This window comes from Rana temporaria, chromosome 4, assembly GCF_905171775.1.
Source record: "Rana temporaria chromosome 4, aRanTem1.1, whole genome shotgun sequence".
Lineage (NCBI taxonomy): Eukaryota > Metazoa > Chordata > Amphibia > Anura > Ranidae > Rana > Rana temporaria.
Genome location: NC_053492.1, coordinates 198,910,620 through 198,924,211, shown reverse-complemented (window position 1 = coordinate 198,924,211; position 13,592 = coordinate 198,910,620). Strand labels below are relative to the sequence as shown.

Here is a 13,592-nt window from a genome sequence, read left to right as displayed (position 1 = left end):
AACAGCACCTTGCCATTAAACGGAATATTGCAGAGACTCAGTTTTGAGGTGCTGTCTGCTCCCCAATGTCGCAACCAGAGGGCCCTCTTTGCCGTCACTGCAAAAGCCATGATTTTTGCGAGTAACTTTGTCAGGTCCATAGAGGCTTCCGCTATGAAATCGGCGGCAAGACCGAATTCCTCCATTGTCTGTATGACTGATTCTGACCCTGTATCTGCTTTTAGGGCTGCTTGGGTTCTCCCCATGATTTTTGCGAGTAACTTTGTCAGGTCCATAGAGGCTTCCGCTATGAAATCGGCGGCAAGACCGAATTCCTCCATTGTCTGTATGGTCTGCTTCTGGGGTTTTAAAAGGGTACAACCTTGAGAAACGATTCTGTACGTTTGCCCTCTTTTCCGGCTTTTCCCATTCCTCCTCGAACCATTCTCGGATTTCCGGCAAGAGGGGGAAAGTAACCCCTTGCCTTTTCCGGCTAGGAAAAAATCTTTTAATTTTTTCAGGTGGCTGAACATCTTGATCCCAGTCAATGGCGTCCCTCACGGCTGTGACAAATGATTCAATATATTGAAAATCAAATAAATATTCTGAGGGCTCTTCAGAGTCCGATGAGCCTAGTGATAGCATCTCCCGGGCAGGTGATTCGTCGCGCACTGATTGATTGGCGCTACTAACTTTGGATCTTCTAGGTGTTTTGGTGGCTGTGGCTGACTGAATACCCTCTGCCACTGCTTCTTGAATATAGTCTCTAATTCTTCTTGCCTCTGCTTCTCTGTCTGTAGCCACGTCCTTAATGCAGCCGGTGCATAGAAGTTTGCCAGGTTCGGATGGTGCCGAACATGCCCAACAAAGACCATCGTCTGGGCGGAGTCTTGATGCATTTGGCTCTGCTACAGTCGCATAGTGACTGGATTTGCATGCTGGACTAGAATGGGACTTATGTGTTGCCCGAGAGCCAGACGCTTGCGGAGATTTTGAGCGGTGGCGGGACTTTTTTCTCCGTTCCTGTCTTATCTTAGGGCTTCTGCTCCTAAAAAGACAACCAAGAAACACTACCTTTAGCTCTTGGTATTGCACTCTTTTACGTTGTGGCCCCCTGTTGACCCCTCCTACCTGTCCGGTGACTTTGGTACATCCTGAGGCTGTGGTGAGCTCATGCTGTGTAAAGAAGCAGGATACGCACATCAGGCGGTGTAGCAATTGATACCTAATTTTGTATTTTATCATTAATCTATACTATATTTTATTTATTTATTTATTTATTTATTGCACCCCAAAATTACTGTTACAACCTCCTCTTTTTTACCTTAAAAGAGAAGGAAAAAATTCCAGGGTGGCAGCAGGTGTTTAGAAACCGAGGATGCAAGCCCTATTAGACAAATGAAAAACACAAAAGGTACTTTAAAGCATAGTGCAGCGCTGACACAATCTCACACAATCCTCCTCAGCTGGAGGCTTACCTAGTGCTTCCTCTCCCAGACAGTGGCAGACCGCACTGAGCCTCCTGTCCTGGAGAGTTTTTCAAAGCCGATTTGGGCACGCCCACAGCACCCCCCCCCCTGTGAGGTCACCACCGACTAACATAAAGTGGAGGAAGGAGGGGCGGCGCGCTCCTACGGAGCTCAGATCTGAGTAAGGAGAAGGAGCCACAGCATGTCCTAGCAGAGGACAGGAGACACACCACAGTAAGCTTCCTATAAGCTAAAAACGCCCGCAGCTCATGTACCTGAGCGTCCAGTGTCATAAAGGGGCATACCTTTATTACTTCTGGACCTTCCAACCCGAGGAGAGGCTGAACCTGGGTGGGGATGGTTCGGCAGGGGGGTTTTCTTTCTGCATCTTCATTAGTAGCTTGATTGTCTGGAAGAGTCTTAGGTGGTCTGATCGTCCGACCAAAAAAAAGGGACAAGGACTGAGAGGAGGGGCCCCCTACTTATTAGCTAAAAGAAGGTGGTACTGGTGGACCGGAGGAGGGAATTAACCCATGATGTGCTGATGGGAGGACTGGCCAGGAAAAAAGTTTTATTTAATTTCTTAATTTTCCAAAAAATTGGGGCAAAAAATGGCAACTTCAAAAAACTTGCCATGCCTCTTACTAAATTCATTGCACTGTACACTTTCCAAAAAGGGGCCAATTGGGGGTTATTTGTACTGTCCTGTTATTTTAAAGCCTCAAGAAATGAGAGAGGCATTTATTACATCAGGATTTATCAATTTTCAAATCTATATACACAAATGTTTGTAGACTCTATAACTTTCACACAGACTAAATAATATACACTGATTTGGGTTATTTTTTTTTTACCAAAGAAATGTATCAGATTACATTTTTGCCTAAATTTATGAAGATAATTTTTTTTGTAACAGTTTATAACAGAAGCTCTGAAATCGTGTATATTTTCAATTACAATTGCCAGTTAAAGTACCACATTGCTGAATTGCAAAAATGCAGTGGTCATAAGAGGGGTTACATTATCATTCACTTTTCTTTCTACTTTGTAGTACCTGAAATGGTGAAGAACCTGAACACAGAGAATATCACCACCACTTCTATATCTCTGAGATGGGACAAACCAATTGGAAATGCCAGCTTTTATTTCATCCAGGTCCTGGGAGATCCAGCTTTCAATAAGAATGTAACAACAACTTCTGACATTATTGAAGGCCTGACACCTGGAAATTATTACACCTTTCTTGTCTCTACGTTTGTTGATAATATCCAAGGAAACAGCTCAGCAATAGCTAACTATACAAGTGAGTATCAAGATTTATGCAGGCCACACACATAGCAACTTTTTAGTAGAACTGTGCCATCAACTTCTTATGGACTAGAAGGCATAAAATCTTGGAAATTAGTACATCTTCCTGGTCTTTACTGTTGTTGATAATATTGACTGTGTGTAAAAAAAAAAAAAAGATTGTGGAAAAAAAAGTTTTATTTCATTTCTTCATTTTCCAAAAAATGGGGGCACAAAATGGCAACTTCAAAAAACTTGCCATGCCTTTTACTAAATTCATTGGACTGTCCACTTTCGAAAACGGGGCCAATTGGGGGTTATTTGTACTGTCCTGTTATTTTAAAGCCTCAAGAAATGAGAGAGGCATTTATTACATCAGGATTTATCAAATTTCAAATCTATATACACAAATGTTTGTAGACTCTATAACTTTCACACATACTTAATAATATACACTGATTTGGGTTATTTTTTTTTACCAAAGAAATGTATCAGATTACATTTTTGCCTAAATTTATGAAGATAATTTTTTTGTAACAGTTTATAACAGAAGCTCTGAAATTGTGTATATTTTCAATTTTTTTTTATTATATGGCAAAAAAAATAAAAAAAAGACCCAGTGGTGATTACATATCATCGAAGATAACTCTATTTGTGTGAAAAAAAATATATAAACATTTTATTTGGGTACAGCAATTGCCAGTTAAAGTAGCACATTGCTGAATTGCAAAAAATGCAGTGGTCGTAAAGGGGGTTACATTATCATTCACTTTTCTTTCTACTTTGTAGTACCTGAAATGGTGAAGAACCTGAACACAGAGAATATCACCACTACTTCTATATCTCTGAGATGGGACAAACCAATTGGAAATGCCAGCTTTTATTTAATTCAGGTCGTGGGAGATCCAGCTTTCAATAAAAATGTAACTACAACTTCTGACATTATTGAAGGCCTGACACCTGGAAATTATTACACCTTTCTTGTCTCTACCTTTGTTGATAATATCCAAGGAAACAGCTCAGCAATAGCTAACTATACAAGTGAGTATCAAGATTTATGCAGGCCACACACATAGCAACTTTTTAGTAGAACTGTGCCATCAACTTCTTATGGACTAGAAGGCATACAATCTTGGAAATTAGTACATCTTCCTGGTCTTTACTGTTGTTGATAATATTGACTGTGTGTAAAAAAAAAAAAAGATTGTGGAAAAAAAGTTTTATTTAATTTCTTCATTTTCCAAAAAATTGGGGCAAAAAATGGCAACTTCAAAAACTTGCCATGCCTCTTACTAAATTCATTGGACTCTCCACTTTCCAAAACGGGGCCAATTGGGGATTATTTGTACTGTCCTGTTATTTTAAAGCCTCAATAAATGAGAGAGGCATTTATTACATCAGGATTTATCAAATTTCAAATCTATATACACAAATGTTTGTAGACTCTATAATTTTCACACAGACTAAATAATATACACTGATTTGGGTTATTTTTTTTTTACCAAAGAAATGTATGAGATTACATTTTTGCCTAAATTTATGAAGATTATTTTTTTGTAACAGTTTATAACAGAAGCTCTGAAATCGTGTATATTTTCAATTTTTTTTTATTATATGGCAATTTTTTTTTTAAAAAGACACAGTGGTGATTACATATCATCGAAGATAACTCTATTTGTGTGAAAAAAATATATAAACATTTTATTTGGGTACAGCAATTGCCAGTTAAAGTACCACATTGCTGAATTGCAAAAATGCAGTGGTCATAAGGGGGGTTACAATATCATTCACTTTTCTTTCTACTTTGTAGTACCTGAAATGGTGAAGAACCTGAACACAGAGAATATCACCACCACTTCTATATCTCTGAGATGGGACAAACCAATTGGAAATGCCAGCTTTTATTTCATCCAGGTCCTGGGAGATCCAGCTTTCAATAAGAATGTAACTACAACTTCTGACATTATTGAAGGCCTGACACCTGGAAATTATTACACCTTTCTTGTCTCTACGTTTGTTGATAATATCCAAGGAAACAGCTCAGCAATAGCTAACTATACAAGTGAGTATCAAGATTTATGCAGGCCACACACATAGCAACTTTTTAGTAGAACTGTGCCATCAACTTCTTATGGACTAGAAGGCATAAAATCTTGGAAATTAGTACATCTTCCTGGTTTTTACTGTTGTTGATAATATTGATTGTGTGTAAAAAAAAAAAAAAGATTGTGGAAAAAAAAGTTTTATTTCATTTCTTCATTTTCCAAAAAATGGGGGCACAAAATGGCAACTTCAAAAAACTTGCCATGCCTTTTACTAAATTCATTGGACTGTCCACTTTCGAAAACGGGGCCAATTGGGGGTTATTTGTACTGTCCTGTTATTTTAAAGCCTCAAGAAATGAGAGAGGCATTTATTACATCAGGATTTATCAAATTTCAAATCTATATACACAAATGTTTGTAGACTCTATAACTTTCACACAGACTAAATAATATACACTGATTTGGGTTATTTTTTTTTACCAAAGAAATGTATCAGATTACATTTTTGCCTAAATTTATGAAGATAATTTTTTTGTAACGGTTTATAACAGAAGCTCTGAAATTGTGTATATTTTCAATTTTTTTTTATTATATGGCAAAAAAAATAAAAAAAAGACCCAGTGGTGATTACATATCATCGAAGATAACTCTATTTGTGTGAAAAAAAATATATAAACATTTTATTTGGGTACAGCAATTGCCAGTTAAAGTAGCACATTGCTGAATTGCAAAAAATGCAGTGGTCGTAAAGGGGGTTACATTATCATTCACTTTTCTTTCTACTTTGTAGTACCTGAAATGGTGAAGAACCTGAACACAGAGAATATCACCACTACTTCTATATCTCTGAGATGGGACAAACCAATTGGAAATGCCAGCTTTTATTTAATTCAGGTCGTGGGAGATCCAGCTTTCAATAAAAATGTAACTACAACTTCTGACATTATTGAAGGCCTGACACCTGGAAATTATTACACCTTTCTTGTCTCTACCTTTGTTGATAATATCCAAGGAAACAGCTCAGCAATAGCTAACTATACAAGTGAGTATCAAGATTTATGCAGGCCACACACATAGCAACTTTTTAGTAGAACTGTGCCATCAACTTCTTATGGACTAGAAGGCATACAATCTTGGAAATTAGTACATCTTCCTGGTCTTTACTGTTGTTGATAATATTGACTGTGTGTAAAAAAAAAAAAAGATTGTGGAAAAAAAAGTTTTATTTAATTTCTTCATTTTCCAAAAAATTGGGGCAAAAAATGGCAACTTCAAAAACTTGCCATGCCTCTTACTAAATTCATTGGACTCTCCACTTTCCAAAACGGGGCCAATTGGGGATTATTTGTACTGTCCTGTTATTTTAAAGCCTCAATAAATGAGAGAGGCATTTATTACATCAGGATTTATCAAATTTCAAATCTATATACACAAATGTTTGTAGACTCTATAATTTTCACACAGACTAAATAATATACACTGATTTGGGTTATTTTTTTTTTACCAAAGAAATGTATGAGATTACATTTTTGCCTAAATTTATGAAGATTATTTTTTTGTAACAGTTTATAACAGAAGCTCTGAAATCGTGTATATTTTCAATTATTTTTTATTATATGGCAATTCTTTTTTTTAAAAAGACCCAGTGGTGATTACATATCATCGAAGATAACTCTATTTGTGTGAAAAAAATACATAAACATGTTATTTGGGTACAGCAATTGCCAGTTAAAGTAGCACATTGCTGAATTGCAAAAAATGCAGTGGTCATAAGGGGGGTTACAATATCATTCACTGTTCTTTCTACTTTGTAGTACCTGAAATGGTGAAGAACCTGAACACAGAGAATATCACCACCACTTCTATATCTCTGAGATGGGACAAACCAATTGGAAATGCCAGCTTTTATTTAATTCAGGTCGTGGGAGATACAGCTTTCAATAAGAATGTAACTACAACTTCTGACATTATTGAAGGCCTGACACCTGGAAATTATTACACCTTTCTTGTCTCTACCTTTGTTGATAATATCCAAGGAAACAGCTCAGCAATAGCTAACTATACAAGTGAGTATCAAGATTTATGCAGGCTACACACATAGCAACTTTTTAGTAGAACTGTGCCATCAATTTCTTATGGACTAGAAGGCATAAAATCTTGGAAATTAGTACATCTTCCTGGTCTTTACTGTTGTTGATAATATTGACTGTGTGTAAAAAAAAAAAAAAAGATTGTGGAAAAAAAAGTTTTATTTCATTTCTTCATTTTCCAAAAAATTGGGGCACAAAATGGCAACTTCAAAAAACTTGCCATGCCGTTTACTAAATTCATTGGACTGTCCACTTTCCAAAACGGGGCCAATTGGGGGTTATTTGTACTGTCCTGTTATTTTAAAGCCTCAAGAAATGAGAGAGGCATTTATTACATCAGGATTTATCAAATTTCAAATCTATATACACAAATGTTTGTAGACTCTATAATTTTCACACAGACTAAATAATATACACTGATTTGGGTTATTTTTTTTTTACCAAAGAAATGTATGAGATTACATTTTTGCCTAAATTTATGAAGATTATTTTTTTGTAACAGTTTATAACAGAAGCTCTGAAATCGTGTATATTTTCAATTATTTTTTATTATATGGCAATTCTTTTTTTTAAAAAGACCCAGTGGTGATTACATATCATCGAAGATAACTCTATTTGTGTGAAAAAAATACATAAACATGTTATTTGGGTACAGCAATTGCCAGTTAAAGTAGCACATTGCTGAATTGCAAAAAATGCAGTGGTCATAAGGGGGGTTACAATATCATTCACTGTTCTTTCTACTTTGTAGTACCTGAAATGGTGAAGAACCTGAACACAGAGAATATCACCACCACTTCTATATCTCTGAGATGGGACAAACCAATTGGAAATGCCAGCTTTTATTTAATTCAGGTCGTGGGAGATACAGCTTTCAATAAGAATGTAACTACAACTTCTGACATTATTGAAGGCCTGACACCTGGAAATTATTACACCTTTCTTGTCTCTACCTTTGTTGATAATATCCAAGGAAACAGCTCAGCAATAGCTAACTATACAAGTGAGTATCAAGATTTATGCAGGCTACACACATAGCAACTTTTTAGTAGAACTGTGCCATCAATTTCTTATGGACTAGAAGGCATAAAATCTTGGAAATTAGTACATCTTCCTGGTCTTTACTGTTGTTGATAATATTGACTGTGTGTAAAAAAAAAAAAAAAAGATTGTGGAAAAAAAAGTTTTATTTCATTTCTTCATTTTCCAAAAAATTGGGGCACAAAATGGCAACTTCAAAAAACTTGCCATGCCGTTTACTAAATTCATTGGACTGTCCACTTTCCAAAACGGGGCCAATTGGGGGTTATTTGTACTGTCCTGTTATTTTAAAGCCTCAAGAAATGAGAGAGGCATTTATTACATCAGGATTTATCAAATTTCAAATCTATATACACAAATGTTTGTAGACTCTATAATTTTCACACAGACTAAATAATATACACTGATTTGGGTTATTTTTTTTTTACCAAAGAAATGTATAAGATTATATTTTTGCCTAAATTTATGAAGATTATTTTTTTGTAACAGTTTATAACAGAAGCTCTGAAATCGTGTATATTTTCAATTTTTTTTTATTACATGGCAATTTTCTTTTTAAAAAGACCCAGTGGTGATTACATATCATCGAAGATAACTCTATTTGTGTGAAAAAAATATATAACCATTTTATTTGGGGACAGCAATTGCCAGTTAAAGTAGCACATTGCTGAATTGCAAAAAATGCAGTGGTCATAAGAGGGGTTACATTATCATTCACTTTTGTTTCTACTTTGTAGTACCTGAAATGGTGAAGAACCTGAACACAGAGAATATCACCACTACTTCTATATCTCTGAGATGGGACAAACCAATTGGAAATGCCAGCTTTTATTTAATTCAGGTCGTGGGAGATACAGCTTTCAATAAGAATGTAACTACAACTTCTGACATTATTGAAGGCCTGACACCTGGAAATTATTACACCTTTCTTGTCTCTACGTTTGTTGATAATATCCAAGGAAACAGCTCAGCAATAGTTAACTATACAAGTGAGTATCAAGATTTATGCAGGCCACACACATAGCAACTTTTTAGTAGAAATGTGCCATCAACTTATTATGGACTAGAAGGCATAAAATCTTGGAAATTAGTACATCTTCCTGGTCTTTACTGTTGTTGATAATATTGACTGTGTGTAAAAAATAAAAAAAAAGATTGTGGAAAAAAAAGTTTTATTTAATTTCTTCATTTTCCAAAAAATTGGGGCAAAAAATGGCAACTTCAAAAACTTGCCATGCCTTTTACTAAATTCATTGGACTTTCCACTTTCCAAAAAGGGGCCAATAGGGGGTTATTTGTACTGTCCTGTTATTTTAAAGCCTCAATAAATGAGAGAGGCATTTATTACATCAGGATTTATCAAATTTCAAATCTGTATACACAAATGTTTGTAGACTCTATAATTTTCACACAGACTAAATAATATACACTGATTTGGGTTATTTTTTTTTTACCAAAGAAATGTATAAGATTATATTTTTGCCTAAATTTATGAAGATTATTTTTTTGTAACAGTTTATAACAGAAGCTCTGAAATCGTGTATATTTTAATTTTTTTTATTATATGGCAATTTTTTTTTTTTTAAAAAGACCCAGTGGTGATTACATATCATCGAAGATAACTCTATTTGTGTGAAAAAAATATATAAACATTTTATTTGGGGACAGCAATTGCCAGTTAAAGTAGCACATTGCTGAATTGCAAAAAATGCAGTGGTCATAAGGGGGATTACATTATCATTCACTTTTCTTTCTACTTTGTAGTACCTGAAATGGTGAAGAACCTGAACACAGAGAATACCACCACCACTTCTATATCTCTGAGATGGGACAAACCAATTGGAAATGCCAGCTTTTATTTCATCCAGGTCCTGGGAGATCCAGCTTTCAATAAGAATGTAACTACAACTTCTGACATTATTGAAGGCCTGACACCTGGAAATTATTACACCTTTCTCGTCTCTACCTTTGTTGATAATATCCAAGGAAACAGCTCAGTAATAGCTAACTATACAAGTGAGTATCAAGATTTATGCAGGCCACACACATAGCAACTTTTTAGTAGAACTGTGCCATCAACTTATTATGGACTAGAAGGCATACAATCTTGGAAATTAGTACATCTTCCTGGTCTTTACTGTTGTTGATAATATTGACTGTGTGTAAAAAAAAAAAAAAAGATTGTGGAAAAAAAAGTTTTATTTCATTTCTTCATTTTCCAAAAAATTGGGGCACAAAATGGCAACTTCAAAAAACTTGCCATGCCTTTTACTAAATTCATTGGACTGTCCACTTTCCAAAACGGGGCCAATTGGGGGTTATTTGTACTGTCCTGTTATTTTAAAGCCTCAAGAAATGAGAGAGGCATTTATTACATCAGGATTTATCAAATTTCAAATCTGTATACACAAATGTTTGTAGACTCTATAATTTTCACACAGACTAAATAATATACACTGATTTGGGTTATTTTTTTTTACCAAAGAAATGTATAAGATTATATTTTTGCCTAAATTTATGAAGATTATTTTTTTGTAACAGTTTATAACAGAAGCTCTGAAATCGTGTATATTTTCAATTTTTTTTTATTATATGGCAATTTTCTTTTTAAAAAGACCCAGTGGTGATTACATATCATCGAAGATAACTCTATTTGTGTGAAAAAAATATATAACCATTTTATTTGGGGACAGCAATTGCCAGTTAAAGTAGCACATTGCTGAATTGCAAAAAATGCAGTGGTCATAAGAGGGGTTACATTATCATTCACTTTTCTTTCTACTTTGTAGTACCTGAAATGGTGAAGAACCTGAACACAGAGAATATCACCACCACTTCTATATCTCTGAGATGGGACAAACCAATTGGAAATGCCAGCTTTTATTTCATTCAGGTCCTGGGAGATCCAGCTTTCAATAAGAATGTAACTACAACTTCTGACATTATTGAAGGCCTGACACCTGGAAATTATTACACCTTTCTCGTCTCTACCTTTGTTGATAATATCCAAGGAAACAGCTCAGTAATAGCTAACTATACAAGTGAGTATCAAGATTTATGCAGGCCACACACATAGCAACTTTTTAGTAGAACTGTGCCATCAACTTATTATGGACTAGAAGGCATAAAATCTTGGAAATTAGTACATCTTCCTGGTCTTTACTGTTGTTGATAATATTGACTGTGTGTAAAAAAAAAAAAAGAAGATTGTGGAAAAAAAAGTTTTATTTCATTTCTTCATTTTCCAAAAAAATGGGGCACAAAATGGCAACTTCAAAAAACTTGCCATGCCTTTTACTAAATTCATTGGACTGTCCACTTTCCAAAACGGGGCCAATTGGGGGTTATTTGTACTGTCCTGTTATTTTAAAGCCTCAAGAAATGAGAGAGGCATTTATTACATCAGGATTTATCAAATTTCAAATCTGTATACACAAATGTTTGTAGACTCTATAATTTTCACACAGACTAAATAATATACACTGATTTGGGTTATTTTTTTTTTACCAAAGAAATGTATAAGATTATATTTTTGCCTAAATTTATGAAGATTATTTTTTTGTAACAGTTTATAACAGAAGCTCTGAAATCGTGTATATTTTCAATTTTTTTTTATTACATGGCAATTTTCTTTTTAAAAAGACCCAGTGGTGATTACATATCATCGAAGATAACTCTATTTGTGTGAAAAAAATATATAACCATTTTATTTGGGGACAGCAATTGCCAGTTAAAGTAGCACATTGCTGAATTGCAAAAAATGCAGTGGTCATAAGAGGGGTTACATTATCATTCACTTTTGTTTCTACTTTGTAGTACCTGAAATGGTGAAGAACCTGAACACAGAGAATATCACCACTACTTCTATATCTCTGAGATGGGACAAACCAATTGGAAATGCCAGCTTTTATTTAATTCAGGTCGTGGGAGATACAGCTTTCAATAAGAATGTAACTACAACTTCTGACATTATTGAAGGCCTGACACCTGGAAATTATTACACCTTTCTTGTCTCTACCTTTGTTGATAATATCCAAGGAAACAGCTCAGCAATAGCTAACTATACAAGTGAGTATCAAGATTTATGCAGGCCACACACATAGCAACTTTTTAGTAGAACTGTGCCATCAACTTCTTATGGACTAGAAGGCATACAATCTTGGAAATTAGTACATCTTCCTGGTCTTTACTGTTGTTGATAATATTGACTGTGTGTAAAAAAAAAACAAGATTGTGGAAAAAAAAGTTTTATTTAATTTCTTCATTTTCCAAAAAATTGGGGCAAAAAATGGCAACTTCAAAAAACTTGTCATGCCTTTTACTAAATTCATTGGACTGTCCACTTTTCAAAACGGGGCCAATTGGGGGTTATTTGTACTGTCCTGTTATTTTAAAGCCTCAAGAAATGAGAGAAGCATTTATTACATCAGGATTTATCAAATTTCAAATCTGTATACACAAATGTTTGTAGACTCTATAATTTTCACACAGACTAAATAATATACACTGATTTGGGTTATTTTTTTTTACCAAAGAAATGTATAAGATTATATTTTTGCCTAAATTTATGAAGATTATTTTTTTGTAACAGTTTATAACAGAAGCTCTGAAATCGTGTATATTTTCATTTTTTTTATTATATGGCAATTTTTTTTTTTAAAAAGACCCAGTGGTGATTACATATCATCGAAGATAACTCTATTTGTGTGAAAAAAATATATAAACATTTTATTTGGGGACAGCAATTGCCAGTTAAAGTAGCACATTGCTGAATTGCAAAAAATGCAGTGGTCATAAGGGGGATTACATTATCATTCACTTTTCTTTCTACTTTGTAGTACCTGAAATGGTGAAGAACCTGAACACAGAGAATACCACCACCACTTCTATATCTCTGAGATGGGACAAACCAATTGGAAATGCCAGCTTTTATTTCATCCAGGTCCTGGGAGATCCAGCTTTCAATAAGAATGTAACTACAACTTCTGACATTATTGAAGGCCTGACACCTGGAAATTATTACACCTTTCTTGTCTCTACGTTTGTTGATAATATCCAAGGAAACAGCTCAGCAATAGTTAACTATACAAGTGAGTATCAAGATTTATGCAGGCCACACACATAGCAACTTTTTAGTAGAACTGTGCCATCAACTTCTTATGGACTAGAAGGCATAAAATCTTGGAAATTAGTACATCTTCCTGGTCTTTACTGTTGTTGATAATATTGACTGTGTGTAAAAAATAAAAAAAAAGATTGTGGAAAAAAAAGTTTTATTTAATTTCTTCATTTTCCAAAAAATTGGGGCAAAAAATGGCAACTTCAAAAACTTGCCATGCCTCTTACTAAATTCATTGGACTTTCCACTTTCCAAAAAGGGGCCAATTGGGGGTTATTTGTACTGTCCTGTTATTTTAAAGCCTCAATAAATGAGAGAGGCATTTATTACATCAGGATTTATCAAATTTCAAATCTGTATACACAAATGTTTGTAGACTCTATAATTTTCACACAGACTAAATAATATACACTGATTTGGGTTATTTTTTTTGTACCAAAGAAATGTATAAGATTATATTTTTGCCTAAATTTATGAAGATTATTTTTTTGTAACAGTTTATAACAGAAGCTCTGAAATCGTGTATATTTTCAATTTTTTTTTATTATATGGCAATTTTCTT

The 13,592-nt window shown here is 34.4% G+C and overlaps 1 protein-coding gene across 1 annotated transcript in view; it reads left to right on the top strand.

Annotated features, from left to right (window-relative positions):
* The window catches only part of LOC120936887 (titin-like), a 345,246-nt gene that overhangs the window by 12,020 nt on the left and 319,634 nt on the right, over positions 1-13,592 (top strand). The window contains exons 6-16 of the mRNA XM_040349653.1: positions 2,500-2,751; positions 3,525-3,776; positions 4,546-4,797; positions 5,571-5,822; positions 6,595-6,846; positions 7,622-7,873; positions 8,649-8,900; positions 9,676-9,927; positions 10,701-10,952; positions 11,728-11,979; positions 12,750-13,001. Coding sequence (XP_040205587.1) covers positions 2,500-2,751; positions 3,525-3,776; positions 4,546-4,797; positions 5,571-5,822; positions 6,595-6,846; positions 7,622-7,873; positions 8,649-8,900; positions 9,676-9,927; positions 10,701-10,952; positions 11,728-11,979; positions 12,750-13,001 — 2,772 coding nt within the window. The remainder of the gene's footprint in view (positions 1-2,499; positions 2,752-3,524; positions 3,777-4,545; positions 4,798-5,570; positions 5,823-6,594; positions 6,847-7,621; positions 7,874-8,648; positions 8,901-9,675; positions 9,928-10,700; positions 10,953-11,727; positions 11,980-12,749; positions 13,002-13,592) is intronic.